The 23,287-nt window shown below is 35.9% G+C and overlaps 1 protein-coding gene across 2 annotated transcripts in view; it reads right to left on the minus strand.

Moving 5' to 3' along the window:
* usp43a (ubiquitin specific peptidase 43a) overlaps positions 1-23,287 on the minus strand; it is a 106,961-nt gene that overhangs the window by 6,564 nt on the left and 77,110 nt on the right. For both annotated transcript variants that reach the window (XM_058779614.1, XM_058779613.1), the window contains exons 8-12: positions 20,400-20,508; positions 17,079-17,179; positions 12,132-12,209; positions 9,607-9,736; positions 198-525 (exon numbers count right to left, since the gene is read on the minus strand). In XM_058779614.1, the coding sequence (XP_058635597.1) occupies positions 198-525; positions 9,607-9,736; positions 12,132-12,209; positions 17,079-17,179; positions 20,400-20,508 (746 nt within the window). The remainder of the gene's footprint in view (positions 1-197; positions 526-9,606; positions 9,737-12,131; positions 12,210-17,078; positions 17,180-20,399; positions 20,509-23,287) is intronic.

A 23,287-nucleotide genomic window follows, 5' to 3' on the forward strand; every position in this document is an offset into this window, starting at 1 on the left:
TATTAAAATGACAAATAAACTAGCAACAGTGTAAATAGTATACTTTATAGTTTTATGTCACTGAAAGAAACTCAAAATCACCTTTAGTTGAAGAAGTGTTAAAAAACTGCATGCATAACAATTATAAAAGAAGGGGAGCATTTTAAATGAACGAACAACCCCTTGTTTCTTACTATCAGAGATCCCAGCACACTCACCTGTGTAATGGCCTCCATGCATGCCTCCGTGGTGGTTACAGACTGCATACAGGTCATAAAGGAAGTCAGTATCACCATGTTTCCAAGTTGCAGGCCACGGGGCCAGATTCTTCATGCTCTGACTGCGTTTCACCACATGGGGAGTCATATCCAGACCACTTATCGGAAAGCCAATGAGGGTGGAGAGCTTGTTTCGCCGTTTGCCCACCTGCCGAAAACGCTTGAGGTGCAGGATGAGGATGTCAGGCAGGGTCCATAAGCTCATCTTCACCATCCCCTGCTGCATCTGCTTACAGTGGGGGCACTTCCATGCATCATCTGGTGCCAGCTGCAAGGGGAATAAAAACATTTGCTACAAACAGTCCAGAACTCATTTGTGATGTATGTCACAGACAACAAATCAATGTAGTTAGTCAGATGCTCCCCATGTGAGATTCAAAATCACAGGTAAATAAATAACATTTTCATACTTGGGTTTGTTAAAATGCAGGTTTCTCCATGGTCAACTAAACCATGTCATTATCTGAACCTGTTTTGTCTCAGTGTGGTGCTGTAAAACATTTATATCTCTGCTGCGACAAACTGAATGGCAGTGAACATGCAGAGAGTAAAGGACAAAAGCATTTGAATATTTACAGGACCTCTGCAGACCATAAGTAAATTGTTATTTATATCTTCAAAATATGTGGTACAGAAAAATGCATGATTTAATTCCTGCTGGAAGCCATATCTCACATGCACTGCACACGCTATGATAAAAGCGTTTTTTCCCATTTCTGAAGTCCTGGTAGAAGTGTTGCCTCAGTAACGACACTGTTAGAGGATCGATAATAATTTGTGGAGCCAATCATGATGAGGTAACTCTCAGGGCTTCATGGGTAAGATTTATCAAGTGGTACTTGTCAAGAACAGGCAGTATATAGATAAGAATGAATTCAGAGTGACCTTTCAAAGAGAGTGAGAGGATGTGGGACGTGAGACAAAAACGGTAGGTGGGAGACCAGCTCCATTTGCTCCTCAAGTGGGTTTTTAAATCAGCTTGAATAATCTTGAATATGGAATAGTGATCGGTCCTTCTAATCGGAATGTCTAACGCCTTGAACCTTTTGCACAGAGAACCTTTTGTACTGCATTAGTTCCCACTTGTGTCAAAAAATACCAGTTTTTATTCAACATTTACCTATCAGAATTTATTTTTTGACCTATAAGAGTGCATATAAAAACAAAGCATTATGTTCATTTTGATGAAATACTTCTTAACTGAAATAAGTTCTCGATCTGAACAATCATGACTGCTACATAAAATGTAATCAAACGCTCCTGACATCCTAACAGCATAATTGATTCAGATCCTGAAAATCCTAACAACATAAATGCCCTGCTAGAATACAGATTTATATAATTGGTTGGCTCTTATGTTAGATTGTAGAGCTCTCTACATCGTAAGAGATTTCAGTGTAATTACTGTTTCAAGTATTTTTTGGTTTCTTCATTTTCAGTCCATGTTTTAGAGCTGATTTTAGTTTTTGCTTTTCATCAAAATCCACTTTATATACTTAATGACTAGTGGACCAGAAATGTACATTATCTGTCCTTGACTTCTTACAGTGAATAAAAAGTATTTAATCCCAAAAATTTCTAAAACTGACTGATGGTTGATTTCTGTGAGTTGTTCTGTAAATGAATATGTCATTCATTAGGTTCTCAGATATTTTTTCTTTATTAAAAACACTTTTGAAAATTACAAATCCCATCTTTGTCCTTGTTCTCAGCCAAAGTAGACCTACAGCTTTCATAGTTTGAACTGGAAAATGCGTGAAATGGGTGAAATGCGTATAAAAATGTATTTTATTCAGTCATAAAAACATGCTGAGATGGCACAATATGCGTTTCTCATAGTTTAACGTGTCCTCCACATGACTCAACATTCAGATTTAATAATAAGATTTTTTTTTTAACGATGTTAGTGATCATTGTGCATTAGCATGTGTGAGAAATTGTAGGATTCTTAAAAATTCCCCCACGTATTATTTTGAGGCGTCAATTTAAACATTTTAATGAGCAAGCCTTTTTGCGGCATATTTATGAGAGTGATTTATTTACTGTCTCATTGATACCCGATGTTAATTTAGCATGGGAGTATTTTAAATGTGCTTTTTTAAATGTATGCATCAAACATGCTCCTGTTAAAAGAATTAGGGTAAGAGGCAGAGATATTCCCTGGTTTAACAAGTTAATCTCTTCTCGTATTAAAGAACGAGATGCTGCATGGGCCACAGCAAAGAAATCAAATAACCATTTGGATTGGGTACGTTATAGAACACTAAGAAATAATTGTACAAAATTAGTAAAGAACTCCAAGTGTGATTATTATTTAAACATGATAAATTAAAATCTGAATGATCCAACTAAATTTTGGAAATTGACCAAATCAGTCTCTGGTCGAAAATCTTATACTAGTTTACCTTCACAGGGCCGGATAATATAGAACCATATTTTTTAAAAATTGCGGCAGATTTAATAGCGGAACCAATTACTGTTATGTTTAATTTAAGTTTAACTTCAAATGTAATTCCACATGCATAGAAATCAGCAATGGTTCTCCCTTTGTCAAAAGGGGGTGACCCTTTTGAATTAGATAATTATAGACCTATTTCAAGGCTATCAGTTATTCGAATCTCTTGTAAATGACCAAGTAAAACAGTTTTTAATGGAAAATAATATTTTAAATGAATTTCAATCAGGTTTCCTGTCAGGTCACAGCTGCTATGTTGACTACAAATGATATTATTACATGCCTAGATAATAAACAGTACTGTGCTGCTCTATTTGTTGATCTCTCTAAAGCATTTGACTCTGTAGATCACAAAATCTTACTGCAGAGACTCAGTTGCTTGGGTTTTAGTAAAATGAGTCTAAATTGGTTCACTAATTATCTAACAGAAAGAATGCAGTGTGTCTCAGTTGAAAATTTCACTTCTTTCACTTAAAAATAAATAAAGGAGTCCCACAGGGATCTATTTTAGCTCCTGTTTTATTTTCATTTTATATAAATGACCTAGGTCAAGAGATAAACACGGCTAAAATCCATTTATATGCTGATGACACAAATATTTATACAGTTGCACAGTCTATGAATCAAGCCATAGAGCTGTTACAAGATTCCTTTCTTTCACTGCAATTTTTATTGATAAAACTGAAAATGGTTTTAAATGCAAACACAACTAAATATGTGGTTTTTACTCGTTGTCCTACCAAAATAACGGTTCCACCTATTCTAACTTTGGAAGGGGAGTGTATTGAAAGAGTAAATAGTTATAAATACCTGGGCATATGGCTTGATGAACGGTTGGGTTTTAATATTCATATTGAAAATCTTTTTATAAAGCTCAGACCTAAATTGGGTTTTCTCTTTCATATTAATAAGTGCTTTCTATGGAAGCCCGTTTCCGCCACTGAATAAACTCAAAATTAAAATAACGCGATAGAAACTGCCTCAAACTCAGAAATATAAAGAAATGAAGAATGTTGTGTCTGAAAGCTGTGCGCGCCGTGCCCCTCCCACACCCTACCCGGCGGTAGCGGGAGCGAAAAACACAGAAATGGAGAATAATGAGTCATTTTTATGTTTGTTCAAAAATCATATTCGGACGCAACATTCATCTAGTTCATTTTGATGCAAATTTTTGCTAATTCAACAAAGCACTGCAAAGCCTTACACGGAGAGTGGTTTCCTATGGTGCGAGAAAGTCATAATTGTGAGAAAAAAAGTCACAATTGTGAGATAAAAAGTCAGAATTGCGAGATAAAATGTCGCAATTACCTTGTTTTATTTTTTATTCAGTGGCGCAAACGGGCTTCCATAGCTTTCCTTTTGAAGCAAAAAAAAAAAAAAAAAAGAAGGAAGGAAGGAAGGAATTATCCAAAGTTGTTTCCTTTCAGTGTTGGACTATGGTGATGTGGTTTATATGCATGCAAACTTATCCTTATTAAAGAAGTTGGATAGTATATATCATGCTGCAATACCATTTGTGAAAAATGCATCTTCACGTTTCCATTACTGTATTTTGTACAAAATGGTTGGTTGGTCATCCTTGTACCAAAGGAGAAAAATGCATATGCTCCTATTTACTGCCAAGGCATTATTAGGTAAACTGCCAACTTATATTTGTAATCTCTTATCATATTACTTGTAATTATAGCACTAGAAACTCTTATGAATTACATTTGACTGTTCCTAGAGTATGTTCGGAGTTTGGCAAAATTGCCTTTTCCTCCTATGGTCCTAGAATCCTAGGCTATGGAATGAAATGCAGAGTGTTATGATGTTAGAAACAATTCCATCTCTAAATATTTTTAGAAACCTTTTGGAACTCTATCTGGAAGAAACATGTGAATGTTTTATGTATTTTTTTTTATATGATGTTAGATGATATTTTTACTCTTTACTATTTTTCTTGTTCTATGAGTGTCTAATTTGTATGTGAAACTTTCTGTGCTGCCATTTTGGCCAGGACTCCCTGGTAGAAGAGATCTATATCTCAATGGGACAATTCTTGGTAAAATAAAGGACAATAAATGAAATATAAATGAAATGTTGGGTAACAAATAAATAAGAGGAACTCATTTTCTGTAGCATTTTTCAGCTCTGGGCTGGGTTTCTCGATAACGGTTGATCCTAGCACTTAAGAGCGTTTTCTACGAGTCATTTTACGAACGTTAGTTATTGTTTCACGTGCGTTTCCCAAAAATGCACTTAACACAATCGCACTTAGCCGTGTTTTAAGTGCTACTTAGGAGTCACTATCCGTTGGTCAAGTGCTGAAATGTCAATTTATAGAATGGCTCGTAATTGTAGTACACACTCGTTCATTGAAATGTTAATAAATTTAAATGTTAATATAATATAATATATAATAATAGTATATATTATTAGTATAATATCTGCAAGACATTATTTCCGGGTCCAATACATGGCTGGTTTTCGTGAACGTCAGCAAGCCATTGACAGATTTTTATGACTTTATACCTATTTTTCCTGGTCTTTGAAGCATATTTCCTACATTACATCTTTTATTCATTTTTTTGTTCAGTTATTTAATTTAGATGTGTATTTTTGTTTTGTTTTGTGCCCTTTTTAATTATTTGTGTGCTTTTTAATTATTCAAGTGATAAAGTGTACAATAAAGTACAATCAAAAGCTTTAATTATAATCTCATTGCACTTGAATAAAGTTAATAGTGTAATCTGCCGATTGTCCTGCAGGTGACCTCATAATTCTGGCTTCTTACGATGCACGTAGGGATTTACAATTACGATGATTTTCAAGTGCTACTTAAGTTACGATGATTTTGGGAAACAGACCGTAATATTGAGATCAGTCGTACGATCGTTTTTACGAACTTCTTAGGCTTACAATGTTTTTGGGAAATGCAGCCCTGGTTGACAATTCAGTCATTATTAAGTCACCCTCATGTCTTTCTAACTTTGCATTCTGCTGTTAATGTGGAACCCAAACATTATTTTGGAGGAATTGTTACACAAATTGAATGGAATAAACAGTGCAATTACAGTTACATTTACATTATGTTTACATTTTAATCATTTAGCAGATGCTTTCATCCAAAGAGACCTACAAATGAGGACAAAAGAAGCAATCAAAACCAACAAAAGCGCAATAATATGTAAGTGCTATGACAAGTCTCGGTTAGCCCAACACAGTACACGTAGAAAGTTTTTTTAATATATATTCATAATTAATAAAAAGAAATCAAGTAGATAGAATATAAAAAGAACAGGGAACTCTAGTGTTAGAGGGTAATTTTTTTTTTTAATAAATAAAAAAAACAATTCGATAAAATAGAAAAAGAATAAAGAAATCTAGTGTTAGAGGCTCTCTCTCTTTTTAATAAAAGGAAACAAGTAGTTAGAACTCAATAGAGAGTGCAAGTGTTAGAGGTTCAAGATTTGTTTTGTTTGTTTTCTTAATAAAAAAAGAAAACAAATAGATAAAATAGAATTAGAATAGAGAGTGGTCAAATGAAGATGGAATGTGTTTACAAATCAAATGTTGTTCTTTTGAATTTTGTTCATCAAAGAATCCTGAAAAAAAATCACATTGATCACATTTTTAACATTGATAATAATTAGTATTTTCACCAACAAAAATGGTTTTAAGTCAGTAATTTTTTTGCAGTATATCTTTTGCTGTAGTGTGTCAATAGGAAATATTTCCATTTATATTTCCAAACATTCCTTTTGCCATTAATTGTAATAATTCAGTGAGATCTTTGTTTGCACGAGGAGTCTGACAAAAGCCAGTGCTTCACACAGAGATCTGATCTCATCATCATTCAGTCTGTCTGGAATGACATGAAGAAACAGAACAAACTGAGACAGACTAAATCCAGAAGAACTGTGGCAACGTCTCCAAGATGCTTGAAGAAAACTTCCTGAAAAGCTACAATACTTTGAAAGGTTTTAGGCACTAATAATGCAAGTGTAAAAATGCTGTAAAGTGAGGATGCATTCAAAAATAATGTCATAAATAGATTTTATTTATCGATTAACTTCTATTAACTAAATCAAATCAACATTTGGTGTAACCACCCTCAGCATTTAAAATGTACTCGGTTACTTACGCAACCTCGGTTCCCTGAGACACGGAACGAGTACTGCGTCGCTAGACGCTAATGGTGAAAACTCCTTTTTCTCCGAGGACTGAAGACTTTTTCAATCATGCAGTGTAGCTGCATGGCCATTGGATCGTGCAGTGTATTAAAAATGATGAAGCCTGCCAGAATGGGCAGGGCCATCTGGCTATATAAGCCGGCATTTGGACGACAAAACCAGTCTTAAGTGTCAATTTTTCAAAATTGAGATTTATACATCATCAGAAAGCTGAATAAATAAGCTTTCCATTGATGTATGGTTTGTTAGGATCGGACAATATTTGACTGATACACAACTATTTGAAAATCTGAGGGTGCAAAAAAATCTAAATGTTGAGAAAAACGCCTTTAAAGTTGTCCAAATGAAGTTCTTAGCAATGCATATTACTAATCAAAAATTAAGTTTTGATACATTTACGGTAAGAAATTTACAAAATATCTTCAAGGAACATGATCTTTACTTAATATCCTAATGATTTTTGGCATAAAAGAAAAATCGATAATTTTGACCCATACAATGTATTTTTGGCTATACCCCAGCGACATAAGACTGGTTTTGTGGTCCAGGGTCACACAGGACGACACTGAGTCGTGCAGCGTCATGGCACGGCAATGTACGCAGTACGAGTGAAGTATCGAAAGGGAACGTACTCAGTTACTTACGTAACCTCAGTTCCCTGAGATACGAGAACGAGTACTGCGTACATTGCCGTGCCACGCTAGACGCTAATGGGGAACCAATTTAATCACGCTATGCTATGTAAGAGGAACAACTGATATAAACTGGCCTTGAGTGATAAGGACTCAGAGGGACCAATTATATGCAGGGTGAGCCCTGTGGGAAGCAAAAGGGATGAACTCATAGAAGTCAGCCCAGCTTTGGATAATCGTTCCAAGGGTCTAATGTACAGCCTCAGCACTATTATTAGGGCAAAGAGCGTTCTTGAAGAAACAGGCAAAGCCTAGATAGGCGTGTGTGCTTTAAGCAGATAAAATCCGGGCCTGTAAGCTATACTGCCGTGCAAAGGCAAAAGACCGTAACTTCGATTTTTGTCGAAAATTAGTTATTGATGTTTTTGGGACATTCAAGACATCCTTTATCATGTACATAAGTATCTTGAGTCAATTTCGTTGTTTTTCCGAGAAAATAATGGGTCGTCTCAACCGTAACTTCAAAAAGCCCCGGAGAAACCAAGGCAGAACACCGTATAACACCAGTTACTGCTCTTTCACTTTGTATGGAACGCTCAAATTGAGTTACGGCGTTCTGCCTTTGTTTAACTGCGTGGCAAAATGAAGTTACAGTGCCAGCGTGGAGTTATAGGGTGTTCTGCCTTTTTTTTTTTTTTTACTGTCCATTAAAGTCTGCCACATTTTAATTACGGTGCAGACAAACGAATTAGATAGATCGCGATCTACCAAACAGCTCCATAACATAGCAGCTTTGCAGGAAGGCATCTTCAGTAATCTTTGAGATGTTGCAACAGTTCTTCTGGATTTAGTCTGTCTCATTTTGTTCTGTTTCTTCATGTCATTCCAGACAGACTGGATGATGATGGTATCAGATCTCTGTATGGAGCACTGGCTGTTGTCAGACTTCTGGATTAGTCTCACTGGATTACAATTACAATTAATGGCATATATAGTATTTCAAGCATCTCTATATTGTTACTACACACATCCACATACACAGTGTTGGGTGGTAGCGTCGCTACAAGTAGTGACGCTACTTGTTTAACTACATTTCTCAGTAGCGTGGTGGTAGAGCGACGCTCTATTTTTGATCAAGTAGCGCGGTAGCATCAACAAAAGTACTGCGTCTGATGTGGCGGAAAAAAACATTCGCTGGTCAAAAACTTCGTATTTGAACTTGATTTTGGTGAAATGTTAATAATATAATGACACATGCAACGATGCAAATAAACATAGCCTATCTGTAGGCCTATACATCTATATGGTAACGCTATACAATAAGATGAGTGAACAATGGATACATTTATTACAATATTTATTCATCTTTGTTAATGTTAGTTAATGAAAATACAGTCATTCATAATTAGTTCACAGTGCATTAACTAATGTTAACAAACACAACTTTTAATTTTAATAATGCATTAGTAAATGTTGAAATTAACATTAAGATTAATAAATGATGCATAAGTATTGTTCATTCTTTGTTCATGTTAACTATACTACTTAACTAATGTTAATTAATGAACCTTATTGTGAAGTGTTACCATTTATATAAATGTATCTGTATACAAAAAAGCCACAATACCAACTACCAATAGGAGTATGTCATGTTGTGTATTTCACAATATGAGGTAAATCTGGCCCTGTATGATACTGATTTTTGTTGCCAGATTGGCTTGGAACAGTTGTTGAAAAAAACAATTAAACTGAACTATTATGCCTGTCTATCTGCTTGACTGACAGTTTTATTGATCACTGAGAGAGCATTGACTTGGTATGATGTTGGTTCAATATAAAAATGATTTTTTTAAAAATAGCTTAGATGTAGTAAACTACTTTTGCCATGTCGCTGTAGCTTAGCTTGCTACATTTCCCAGAGCTGTAGCTTTAGTGTAGTGAAGCTTCATTTAATGAAGAGTAACTGTTAGCTTAGCTCACTACATTTTCCAAGTGGCTGCACATACATATTTATCCAATCTTTAAATGAAACAAGAAAACAGTATAAAAGAGAGAAATAAACAGAGTGTGACTGGAGGAGAGAGTACCTGCTCCTCTTTGGTGTAGAGCTGAAAACACTCATCCAGCGTGCAGCTGTGCTGCTGTACATGATTCTGCTGCTGGATTCTCACACTCTCTGCATCCTCAATAACTTCCTCTTGAATGTTACCAAAGATACTGAAACAGATATGAATCACACATAAAATTACTTTTAAACCAGGGGTCCCCAAACTACGGCCCACCCCCACATTTGGACCGCCCCTCTGAACAATGTAAAAATGTAATTTTAAATATATGTTTTACTTATATCATGTCTGTATTTGATAATAAAGTTTGGCTTTCAAACTAAAATTTCCCTTAGTTATTAACGTAGCCTAATTCATTTTAAAATTCACATACCAACAGAATGGTACGTTCAACGTAACGTTGCCATCGCGATCGAACAGGTGATGCGCGCGAGCTAGCGAGAAAATTCAAAGAGACGACAAAATGGCGAAACGGTTGGGAAAGAGAAAGGTTGATTCAGAATAATTTTTTTGTTCAGTGCAAAAAAATGGCTGTTTGTCTCATCTGCCAAGAAACAGTGTCTGGGTTCAAAGAATACAACCTGCGCCGACACTATGAAACCCGCTACAGAGAAAAGTATGCAAGCTTGCAAGGCCAAATGAGAGCAGACAAAGTGTCGAAGCTAAAAAGTGTACAATCAGCTCAGCAGAATACGTTTGTACGCCAAACCCAGTTGAACCAGTCATCCGTTCGAGCTAGCTTTCAGGTAGCTAAACTGATTGCAACCAGCGGTAGGCCATTCAGTGATGGTGAGTTCATCAGAAATGTTTGAATGCTGTTGCGGAGGACGTGTGCCCCGATAAAAAAGACATCTTAAATGCGGTGAGTCTGTCCGCAAGTACAATCACCAGACGAATTGAAGAAATGCGGGATAATGTATATGCCCAGCTGCAGGAGAAAGTGAAAGAATTAGAATTTTTTGCATTAGCACTGGATGAGAGCAATGACGTGCAGGACACAGCACAGCTGCTAATTTTTCTTCGTGGAGTTAGCTCAAACTTTGAAGTGTTCGAGGACCTGGCAGCCCTACAAAGTCTAAAGGGCACTACAACAGGGGAGGATATTTTTGGTAAAGTGTGCCAAACGATGGGAGAGCTGGGTCTAGACTGGTCTAAGCTGGCCAGCATCACTACCGACGGGGCTTCTAGTATGGATGGCGTGTCGAGGGGGCTTATAGGACGCATGAATAGAGAAATGGAGGAAAGAGGTCTCAGCCCCCCATTACAAGTCCACTGCCTGATTCACCAGCAAGCACACACAAAGTTTTGAAGTGGGAATCAGTCATGAAGGTGGTGGTGTCATGTATAAACTTCATCAGAGCAAACGGACTTACACACCAGCAGTTCCAAGCCTTTCTCGCCGAGCTTGAGTCTGCTCACAGAGATGTGCTTTACTATACTGAAGTCCGATGGTTAAGCCGAGGCAGAGTTTTGAGGCTACCCGAAATCAACGCCTTTCTTCTGACAAAGGGCAAAACTGTCCCAGAACTGATCGACGCAGAATGGAAATGGGACCTCGCCCTTTTAACAGATGTGACAGAAATGTTCAACTTGCAGCTCCAAGGCAAGGGGAAACTAATATGTGACATGCATTCCCACATAAAAGCATTTCAGGTGAAACTAGCACTGCTTGTGGGACAAGTGCAAAAGCAAGATCTCCCCGTTACCCAAAGTCTCTCAGCTGAGAAACCAGTGGCCCCATTGACGTGCGATTCAGTGAGCTACATGTCCACGCTAAAGAAATCCGCCTTTTCCAGAACCCCTTTGCTGCCGACATTGATGAAGTCTTGCCTTCTTATCAGTTTGAGTTGGCTGAGTTACAGAGCTGTGATGTTCTGAAAGACGCATTTAAGCCCAATGGTCTCATTGAATACTATGCTGACCTCCCTATGCTGAGACATATCCAAACATCAAAAGGCATGTAATGAAGATGTCCACACTTTTGGGCAGCACGTATATCTGTGAGCAAACCTCTTCATGCATGAAACTGATGAAAACTCCAATGAGATCAAGGCTCACTGATGAACATTTGCATCAGTCTTTGGGACTGGCTGTGACAGGAATGGAACCTGACATTGGACATCTCACCACCCAGAAGCAAGCCCACAGTTCACACTAATTAATATGCTTAAGTAAGTAAATGTTTTGATTTTGAATAGCACTGAAAAGTAATGATCATTTGTCTGTACGGTGAATAACAAAATAATAAAGTATTCTAGCATTAGGAGGCATAATAAATACAATTAAAATCATAATAAAATCTCCACAATAATACTAGTAGTCACTCCGGCCCGTGTAATTTTCAGCTATAAACCAACCCGGCCCCCCATTAAAGCAAGGAAAAATTATGTGGCCCTCGCAGAAAACAATTTGGGGACCCCTGTTTTAAACGATATTACTAAGAAGACTCTTACTAATACTGGGAACTTGACACTTGGGGTGGTTTAAAATTAAATGAGTGGTCTGCTTTTAAATAAGAACATTTTATGAAGCAGCATGCATCTTACCATTCTTTGATCTTGTTCTCCCATTCAATTACAAGCTTCACATGCAGAGGACCGCCAGGACCGCATAATTTCAGGGCCCTGTGAGAGAAAGACATGATTCAGATTGTGAGTTTGATATTCAGACACTAGGGGGCAGACTATAATCAGTTTTGTGAAGTTCATAGTCAATTCAGTCTCAGTCAGTACATAATTTGGCACACTGACACTGTCGTTCTGTTCAATTTTGCCATTTTTGTTTTTAAATATATTTTTAAACTTAATTTACACTACTGTTCAAATGTCTGGGGTCAGTAAGATTTTGTCTTTTTTTTTTTTAAGGATGTGAATACTTTTATTCAGCACATTAAACTGATCAGACATTTATGCTTCAAAATATTTCAAAATATTTTTATTTCAAACAAGTGCTGTCCTTTTGAACTTTCTATTACTTCAGAAAAAAAGTTTAATGATTTCCACACTAATATTAAGCGACACAACTGGTTTTATACAATAACATATTTTTTATTATAATTTAATTAAAGGGTTTTTTTGGCCATTGATTGTGCAGTAAAGGAGGGAGGGTAAGGAAACAACCGAGACAGGGGGTATGACATGCAGCTGGGTCATGACCAGACTCAACTATAACAAAATGTCACACCACACGATACGGCTTTATTATTTTGTTTTCTAGAACATGTACTTTCACTCGTTTCATCATTGCAAAAGACAAAAGAATGAGGAAAAGTTAGAGGGATAGAGAAAAGGCTAAAAAAAAGTCAGAACAATGGCAAGTTACTTTATCTTTCAAAATTGCAAGTCTAAAATTAGCTTTTTATTACTCATGTTAATTACCACTTGGATTCATCTGCAGGTCTCAATATCATTACAGGTTCTCAGACCGAGAAAATAAATCAATCAAATATGGCCTATGGACACAAATGACAATAATCACCAGGCTAAACCACAAGAGAGAGGAAAAACACAGCGTTCAAGCCCTCACTGTTCACCCTGTGCAATTCTGCAAACAATCGATCAAATATGACAGAGGAAAAAGCTGCGGCAAAAAGGAGTGCAGGGTAATTTGAAGATGTGACTGGAGCATGGCTGAGTTTTTCTGAGTGCTAGGCTAAAGCCAGATTAATTCTGACACGCAGTCCGTCTGCGTTAATTGCGATTGTTTCTGAGAGGATTTAAATGCAGGGAACAATAATTCAGAGACGTGAGGGGAATTTACTTGAATTCATCAGCTCTGGTCTATTGAGAAGAAATCTCTGACACACACACACGCAAGGGTTTTCTTATCTCACGCCGAACAACTTATCTTGTCTTACACTGAACAATTTACCTTATCTCAACCTGAACTTTGGGGAGCCAAACACACACACACTCAACTTTGCTTCCGGAGTTACACTAACTAACTTTGCATGCTTTTTCTCCATTCTCTGAACTTGTGTACGTACGACCAATCTATTTGATTTGAATGTTTGTGGCATCCATATGCTTCCTGTCATTACTTGGAAAACGTGGTCTTCTTAACTCAATCTTGCTTGTGAAACCTCTAGATGAATGAATACATCTTCAGCAATGGCTGACAAACTTAATTACTTACACAGTTAAACACTGCTGGCTTTCAGAACACAAGAGCAGTAGCTTGCGTCAGAGAACAGCAGGTAACCACATGAGAAATGGAATGTCTCTGCTATCATCTGAACATCATAATTACAAATAAACAACCTATTTATACAGTGACAGACATGGATGAGAGTGCAAAAATGAAGCGTTGGTAAGAAGAGATGATTAGACACCTCTGCTACATTCATGGCTAGTATCCTGGTATAGTGATGCTTGAATCATTAGTTGATGCTTACAAATGTTATTGAACTTTCAATTCATGCACTTTTTAAAAATCTACAAATGATTTTGCATAAATTATTTGTTAATGTAGTTTTGAATGCTAACAAATGTCATTAAACTTCAGTTCACATAGACCTCACAAACTATTCACGTTAAGATATTATCCATTAAATCATAATCACAGTCTGTAAAGGTCACATACTTGGTCTTTGTTTGTTGTTTAGACTACTATTTACTCGTCTCAACAAAATTAACATTTATAATTTGTTAGTTTTTGCAGTAAAACTTTTCATCATTTGCAAATAATCATTATTATCTTTATGAGCAGTCATCTGAATGGCAAAAAGTGTCCCAAATGACCTGAATTCACCCTATTTACAAATCTTTACAAATCGTTTATTAATTATTTGTTAATGTTTCTGCAGTACCCAATCTAAAGTTGAAACTATTCATAATTTGTAAATGTTTATAAACGTTTACTAATCATTTAGTGTCTTTATGACCATTGCACTTTTAGCTGCTGTAACAACGTTTGTGTAAAGGGTAGTTAGTTAGGTTTAGCTAAATGCTTGCTATAGACGAAAGACACATTGCAAAACATGTTTTATTGCCTTAAAACTTATATTATTCCTATATCAACAGGAAAAACAAAATCAGTTTTCCAAGAAAACGATTGTTCATTTATCAAAACAATGTAATACTGAACAATGTAAACATGCTGAATATGAAAAATACAAAAAGCCAAGGCAAAAAACCAAGCCAGAAAAATCTGCACACCAAACGAAATGCAAAGTTCAAGGTCCTTTGAACAAGAGTTTATTCCTGAAGATTTACATAAAGGTGTCAACAAAAACTTGTTTTTGTGCGGATTTTTTGCCTTGGCTTTTTGTATTTTTCTTCTTAATTTGTTCATATTTTTCCCTTATATTAATCAAACTGACCACAGTACACTGTTGACCCCTTAACCAACCCGTAAACATACCCATATCACCAAACCTGTCCCTAACCTTACCCATACCACACCTCAACAGCAGCAAAAAAAGTTGTGCATTAACAAAAGCTTTTAATTACTGTATAATATTTTAAAATCTTCTGTAGATTTTCAAGAAGTGCATGATCATATGAACTGAAAGCTTGATGACATTTGTAAGCATATTCATTTGACATGAAATAACGATCTATTAATAACTAGGTAATGTTTAGTAAGTTTATTAGTAAACATTAACAAGCACATTATCTCATATTTCTAGCTATTTTAATATATATTAACTAATGATATGTTTAGCATTATGATGTTTGTTAATGATTTATTAATTACAATTATTATAAAGTGTTACCCAATTGAATATACATGTTGTTTGCAAGATGGCTTTCATGAATTTCATTTAACAGAGAAACACACACACACACACACACAGGTTTCCATTTTTTGTGGGAATATTCCATAGACGTAATGGTTTTTATACTGTAAATTGTATTTTCTATCCCCTTACTCTAACCCTACACCTAAACCTACTCTTTACAGAAACCTTTCTGCTATTTTAGATTCAAAACACTTCATTCTGTGTGATTTATAAGCTGTTTTCCTCATGGGGACCAAAAAACTAAAAAAACTTTACTGGTATTACTACATTTGTGGGGACATTTGGTGCTCATAATGTAGGAAATACCAAGTACACACACACTCTCTGTGTTTCCATGTATGGGGGACATTCCATAGGTGTAATGGTTTTTCTACTGTCCAACCTGTATTTTCTATTGCCCTACACCAACCCTACACCTAAACCATTCACAGGAAACGTTCTGCATTTGAGATTTTCAAAAACTTAATTCTATATGATTTATAAACTTGCTTCCTCATGGGGACCTAAAAATGTCCCCACAAGGTCAACATTTACAGGTATTACCATTCATGTGGAGACATTTGGTCCCCATAATGTGATAAATACCAGGTACACACACAGAGAGAGACAGAGACACACACACAGACATAGACACAGACTTCAAACTCCTTAGTTTGTGATTTCATACATAATCTGCTCTAAGAATCCATTCCATTTTACTGAACTCTAATTTAAAAACATTCAACTTTAAAGTAGAACACATTCACAAGTAAAAACATCATAATTCTGTTATATTCACTTTGAGAGGGAGGAAAACAGCCCAGAATAGTGGGCACAGACGCGAATGAGGCTGCCGTCACGACTGTGGAACTGAGTTTTAAGCTCTTTAAATTGAGAAATGGATCATTGGCTTTTGAGACTGTGTGTGTTACACCTACAGCACTGAGAGGATGAGCTCTTCATGCTTTGGCTTGTTGGGTTTGTCTCTCTAGAGCCTCACAAACATGATGCAGAGGAGAGGATACAATTAGTGCAAACTAGGTTAAAATACTGTGATGTAGGTGTTTGGAGACCAATTAAAAAGTTTAAAGCAGCTGGAGATATTAACTTTAGCGCCACTGATGAGCATTTAGGGTGTACAGAAAACATTATGTATCAAGGAATTTCTAGACATACAAAAAGTTTGGGGTCAGTATGATTATTTATTTATTTTTTTTAAAGAAGTGATACTTTCATTTAGCAAGGATTGTAACATTTGATCATTCACAGTAAAGACTATAGTAATATATATATATATATATTTTTTTTTTTTTTATTATTATTATTATTTTTTTTTTTTTTAATAAATGCTGCTCTTCTGAACTTTCTATATATCAAAGAATCCTGAAAATCCTGAAATCAAAATTTCCACAAAAATATTAGGCAGCACAAATGTTTCCAACTTTGATAATAGTAAGAAATGTTACTTGAGCACCAAATCAGCATATAAGAATGATTTCTGAAGGACCATGTGACACTGGAGTAATGAAAAATGCTGAAAATTCAGCCTTGCATCACATGAATAAATTATATTTTAAAGTATGTTAAAATACAAAGCATTTATTCTAAATTATAATAATTTACATTATTACTGTTTTTATTATGATCAAATAACATCAACCGTAGACAGAATCTTTCAAAAACATTGACTTAATTGTACCGCTCCCAAACTTTTGAATGGTAGTGTATATTTAGTGTTTTGTTTTTTCTCGGCTGGGTTATGTGGGCTCACCTGTCCACGGTTGGGTGGCACAGAGGTCTGCTGTCGTGGGGAGACAGGTAACTGCAGGAAGCCGACCCACCCACCACACGAATCCTAAACAGTTCAGTAGTCTGTAGAAGGCGAAATAAAGCTCATTATCACAAATAAACACACCAAATTATTGATTCACTCCATGTGTAGCTTAATTTAACTGAAAGTCATTATGTGGATAAGAACTGCATAAAGAAAAAAACAGCATTTACGTTTGGAATGACATAAGGGTGTGAACAGTGGTGCTATATAGTTTGTGAACCCTTCAAATGGTCTGCTTTTCTGAAAACATTTGACCAACACTGCTATTTAAAATTTTACGGACAGTACATTTTTTCTTTAATGTAATACTTTTATTCAGCAAGGATGCTTTAAATTGATCAAAAGTGACAGTAAACCCTCTTACATTGTTACAAAAAATGCTACTTTCTATTAAATCAAAGGATCCTGAACAGACAGATTAAGCAGTACAAGGTTGACAATAATCAGAAATGTTATTTGAGCACTAAATCAGCATATTAGAAAGATTTCTGAATGATCATGTGATAACTGAAGACTGGAGCAATGGCTGCAGAAAATTCAGCTTTGCCACCACATAAATACATCATATTTTAAAATATATTAAAATACAAAACATTTTTTTTTTTAAATAATGTATCACACTATTACTGTTTCACTGTATTTTTGATCAAATAATTGTAGTCTTGGTGCAATTATTTCTTTCTTTCTTTTTTTTTTTAAACAAACAAACAAAAAAATCTTACTAACCCAAACTTTTGAACAGTAGTTTGTACAGATCAGATCTTCTGCTAATGTTGATTTAAGAATGAAACTTTTCCTTCAGAATCTGGTTTGACCAACTTGAGTGACAATAATGGCAATCAAATATGTTCTGTGACTGGGGATCAGATCTATTTGTGTGTTAAGATCATTGTCTTGTTGCAGGACCCACTTTCTGTTTAACTTTAGTTCAAGAACTGACACTCTGTAAAAAATGCAGGTTTTATCATTCCATCAATGATGCCAAGCCTAATACAGAGAAAGAAAATCAGCCCCAAACTAATAATGCCAACACCATGCTGTACAGTTGGGATGAGGCTCATGTTATTGAATGCACTGTTTTGGTTTCCCCCAAATGTAATGTTTCTCATTTAAAGCAATGGTTATATTTAGGCCTCATCTGTCCACAAGACATTCTTCCAATAGTCTTCTGTCTCACCCACATGAGACACCAAAATTTAGATGAGTAGCAATATTCTTCTTGGAGAGCAGTGGCTTTCTCATTGCCAGAGCTAGGTAGATTACTTGTAGTCTGTGATTACAGATTACATGAAGAAAACTGTAGTTAGTAACATAATCTAGGCTACTCATTTTAGGAAATGTATTCTGAATACTTTTTAGATTACTTTTTATCAAACGTGTTTTAAACTTACCATCAAACGTACTATATTGATATAAAAAAGCAAAGGGAAAGAAAATATATTCCTTGGAATGTTTCTTTCTGTCTGTTTTTGGGAATGTCATCAAAGCAGAATGGTATGACATACAGTAGCATTTTTAGAAAGGAACATTTAAAAGAGGAAAAAAGAAGAATTAGGGAGAATCAATAAATTATGAATAATTTAATGCCATTGTGTGAATAATACATAAACATGTAATCCATAAAAAAGTAACTGCAATCTGATTATGAGCATTTTAAAATGTAATCTGATTACGTAATCCAGATTACATGTAATCAGTTATTACCGGCATGCATGCATACCATTCCTGTTCAGGGTTTGCTTGATGGTGACGGTTCATAAACACTAATCTAAGACAACGTAAAAGAGGCCTGGGGATCCTTAGGTGTTACCCTCGGGCCCTTGCTTGAGTATTACTTGTCTCCCGGAGTGATTTTTGTTAGACAACCACTCAAAAGTAAAGTAACACTGAAGCTGAGATTCTTTCACTTGTATACTTTAATATGATTTTTGGGTGAACTAACCCTTTAACCTCCAGGTTTATGTTTGAATATACCAGGGCCTGTTAAACACAATTTTAACCCCATTATTTTTAATTATATGTTAATAAACATACATACTTCTTGGAAAATTCTGTCAATGCATGAGTGACAACATTTCAAAATCTTGATTCATAAACATTCTAGCACCAATGAAAATAATGAAAACGGTTTCCTGATATCATCACATTCTTTGCATTAACAGTTTTGAAAAGGCATTGGTTTCATTCTTTCTCTCGGAATGACAGCAGCATGAGTTATAGTGGAACTGAGGAAGAGAGGAACATCAGGCTGTAAAGATGCAATTTAAAGCAGATATAGAGCAAAATGGAGCTGTACTCAAGCGTACAGAGTGATAAATTAAAGTTTTAATAGGAACCAATGAAGAGATGAAAACGGCAGCAGTCTTTTGTTTGAGAAGTTAATATTGGTCCTTTAATTTATTACGGTGTGAAGATATTACAACAATACAACTCTGCTCTCTGCAGTACTGGCCAATCTGTTGTACTGAACCAATTAGGAAACATTGTAAGATCTCTTGTGTCTTTCTCTCTCATTAATTTTCTGAAATACGCTCTAACACGTTTAGTTTATTGTGCAGCGCAAGGCTCCTATACAATCTATCAGGTATAATATTGTAAGCAAAAATAAATTGTAAGAATTAGCATGAAAAAACAGAGTCAGTGAACAGGACCGGTGTTACAACACAGTGATATCCAGTTTTAAAGACTTACTGCTCAAAGCGGCATTTAACGCATTAGTTAATTTGATAAATGTAAGCTGTTAGTCACTTAAACATATTTCTACTAAAGTGATTAAAATGTATTTTAGATTTTAACTCAAGATGATTCCCTGAAAGTTAAAGTTAAACTATCTCTCTTTTTGGGAAAACGGATATATTTACACTGTATAATGACATTCCTATTGTATATTTGAACTTACAATAATCAGGTTCTTTAGCATGTATCTAAAAGAAAATGACTGATAATAAGCACATTTGTTCATATTCAGTCAGTAACTCCAACAGGTGTGTATTTAATAAGAGTGAAAAAAGAATCTATACTCATGACTGTCTCTCTTTCTCTTTATTTCTCCATCGCTTGTTCATCTCATTAGTCTCTATGATTATCCTTCTCCCATGTGCATATTTAAGCTTGCAGGGAGAGAGGTGTCATAATTACCGAGGGGCTTCTGTCATAATAAAGAGATTCGGTATCCTATAATTACTTTAACTCTAACCATAGCATATGCGGCTAATGCCAAAACCTGAGACTAGTAATTTATATTCAGCTCACACTCACCTTTATGATTGCATTTTTTTTAAACAAGTAAAGCTTATTGCAGACACTCTGTTGTAGATGATCCCAAGACAGAGTCCTTTCTACTCTCATCTGGATCGGAGGCCCAAACCTGGAGAGAAAAAGAGAAAGTCAAAATGAGTGACAGGATCAGTCAGTCAGTCGTTTGACTTTACAGGACTAAGGGGACACAGTTTTTCTCTCTCCACGTTCGTCACTAATCATTCCCCGGGAACGGCTTCCACGTACGACAGTCAGCGGAAGTGAGAAAAAAGTGTTTATTATGTTTGAAATATGGATATTTATCTATCTTATTTATCTACAGGAGGCCTTTATTCACATTTTTTTGACATTTCTTGCTGGAGGAAGAACCATCACCTTCAACTCACAATTTCACCATCCAGTTAAACACATCAACCATCACTCCTTCAAAAACAGCCAGAAACTGGAGTTATGATTGATGATCAGCTGACTTTCTCAGACCACATTGCTAAAACTGCCCGGTCCTGCAGGTTTGCTTTATTCAACATCAAGAAGATCAGGCGCTTTCTTTTGGAACATGCTTCACAACTCCTTGTTCAAGCTCTTGTTCTGTCCAGGCTGGACTATTGCAATGCTCTCTTGGCAGGTCTTCCAGCCAGTTCTATCAAACCTTTACAATTAATCCAGAACGCGGCAGCAAGATTCATTTTTAATGAGCCAAAAAGAATGCACGTCACACCTCTGTTTTTCAATTTGCACTGGCTACCAATAACTGCTCGCATAAAATTCAAGGCATTAATGTTTGCCTACAAAACCACTACTGGTTCTGCACCCCTTTACCTAAATTCATTAAAAATGGCCCCCCGACTGAGCCTGGTTTCTCCCAAGGTTTTTTTCTCCATTCTGTCACAGAGGGAGTTTTGGTTCCTTGCCAGTGTCGCCTCTGGCTTGCTCAGTTGGGGACACGTAATTTCTAGCGATTATCGTCAATTTGATTTCACAGATACTATTTAAACTAAACTGAGCTAAACAATGACATCCCTGAATTCAATAAAGAAATGCCTTTAACTGAAAATTGAGTGTTTAATCTTATCATTATACATTACTGACACTCTATCCTCCAATTTGATACTGTTAAGTGCTTTGACACAATCTGTATTGTTAAAAGCTCTATATAAATAAAGGTGACTTTATTTATTATATAATTAAAAAAAAAAACACCTTGCTACGTGTACTGCGTAAAGCTAACTGAGACTTGTTATAGCACTTGCACATCATTGCTCTTTTGTTGATTTTGATTGCTTCCATTGTCCTCATTTGTAAGTCGCTTTGGATAAAAGCGTCTGCTAAATGACAAAATGTAAATTTTATTACGGATGCGCGCACTTTATTTCACGTCTTCTGGACTGTTGACAAAAATCAACCGCTTACCCCATTGTAAGGCTTGGAGGGGCCAGGACAATTTTTAATATAACTCCGATTGGATTCGTCTGAAAGAAGAAAGTCATATACACCTAGGATGCTTTGAGGGTGAGTAAAACACAGGCTAATTTTCATTTTTGGGCAAACTAACCCAGTCTGTGGAAATTGTGGATGGGGAGAAATTCTGACCACAGTCTATAAATATTTTTCATTATTTTTTCCAGTGTTTTCTGTACAAACATTGGTACAGACTGCTGTGAAATTTTATTTATTTATTTATTTTCACATCAGTCCATTATTGTGGTACAAACTGCAGAAATAAATTTCAGATAAATACAATACAGGTGGAGACAGGTTGGTTTAGTTATTTGTAAGGTGGGAGGAGTTGATTCTGGATCCAACCTCACCCCCTGGATCTTGTGTTCTGCAGTGAGGACCATCTCTACAATTTACTTGCCGATGTTAACTTACCACTTTTCTTAACTTACCACACAAATAAATAAGATTTCACAAGCACTCTGCAAAATAGTTTCCCAGAAATCAGATATTACAGGTAGACCTGCCTGACAATATCGGTTGAATTAGAAGTAGACACACCAGACTGCTCAAGCAAACAGAGCTATGTTTTGAAAGTGCCATTGAACCAATGCACTCACACTCTTTAAGGAATTGAACCTATGAATGGATACAAAGTTGTCTCTGCACATTAAGTTGGGACAGATTCAAATTAACATTGCAAAAATTACACAATTCTCCTTTAAAACACCCTCTCAGATTGAAAATATAAAGCTGGTACAGCTCTTTTAATATATTAAATATTGAATCAGCGAGACAACTTCCCATATCAAATGTGGGCCAGAGGCTGCAGGCATCTGCCATTAAGGTGCAGTACACAAACACGTTCTTTCTCTTTCTCTCCCTTTTCTTTAGGCCCTAAAATGTCATCTTGACATTTGTAAGTGTTTCAGGGGAATACCCGTCATCTGTTTCCACCCATAGCTCTGTGTCCACGGGTGAGGGAGCGAGACTGTGTGCAGCTCTGATTGACAGCTGGAGGTTAGTGACGAAGACTGTGCCAGATGCAGCACTCCCCAGAGTCCAGGCGATCAGTGAAGCTGTAGATGGAGCATTCAAGATGATCCCTGTTCTGCAGTTTACTTACTTGGATTATTGATTCTGAAAGCGCTGACTGATCTGACTTGTATGAATGAATGTCTTTTTGCATCTTCAACTGTCTCTTGTTACTATAGCAAAAAACTGAATGCTGCAGCATTACACCAATCTGTTTGTAATATTTTAGACGGTCATCTTTAATCAATTTAAGGCATCCTTTCTGGATAAAAGTATTAATTTGTTAAAAAAAACTAAAAAACAAAACATGTTAAGTTCACTTTGGCTAAAGTAAAGAAATTAAAGTTCAGCTACACCTCCTTCATTAACATAAGGTGAAATATAAAGGCACAAGTATATGAATGTTTATCAGTAGT

This window comes from Onychostoma macrolepis, chromosome 06, assembly GCF_012432095.1.
Source record: "Onychostoma macrolepis isolate SWU-2019 chromosome 06, ASM1243209v1, whole genome shotgun sequence".
NCBI lineage: Eukaryota > Metazoa > Chordata > Actinopteri > Cypriniformes > Cyprinidae > Onychostoma > Onychostoma macrolepis.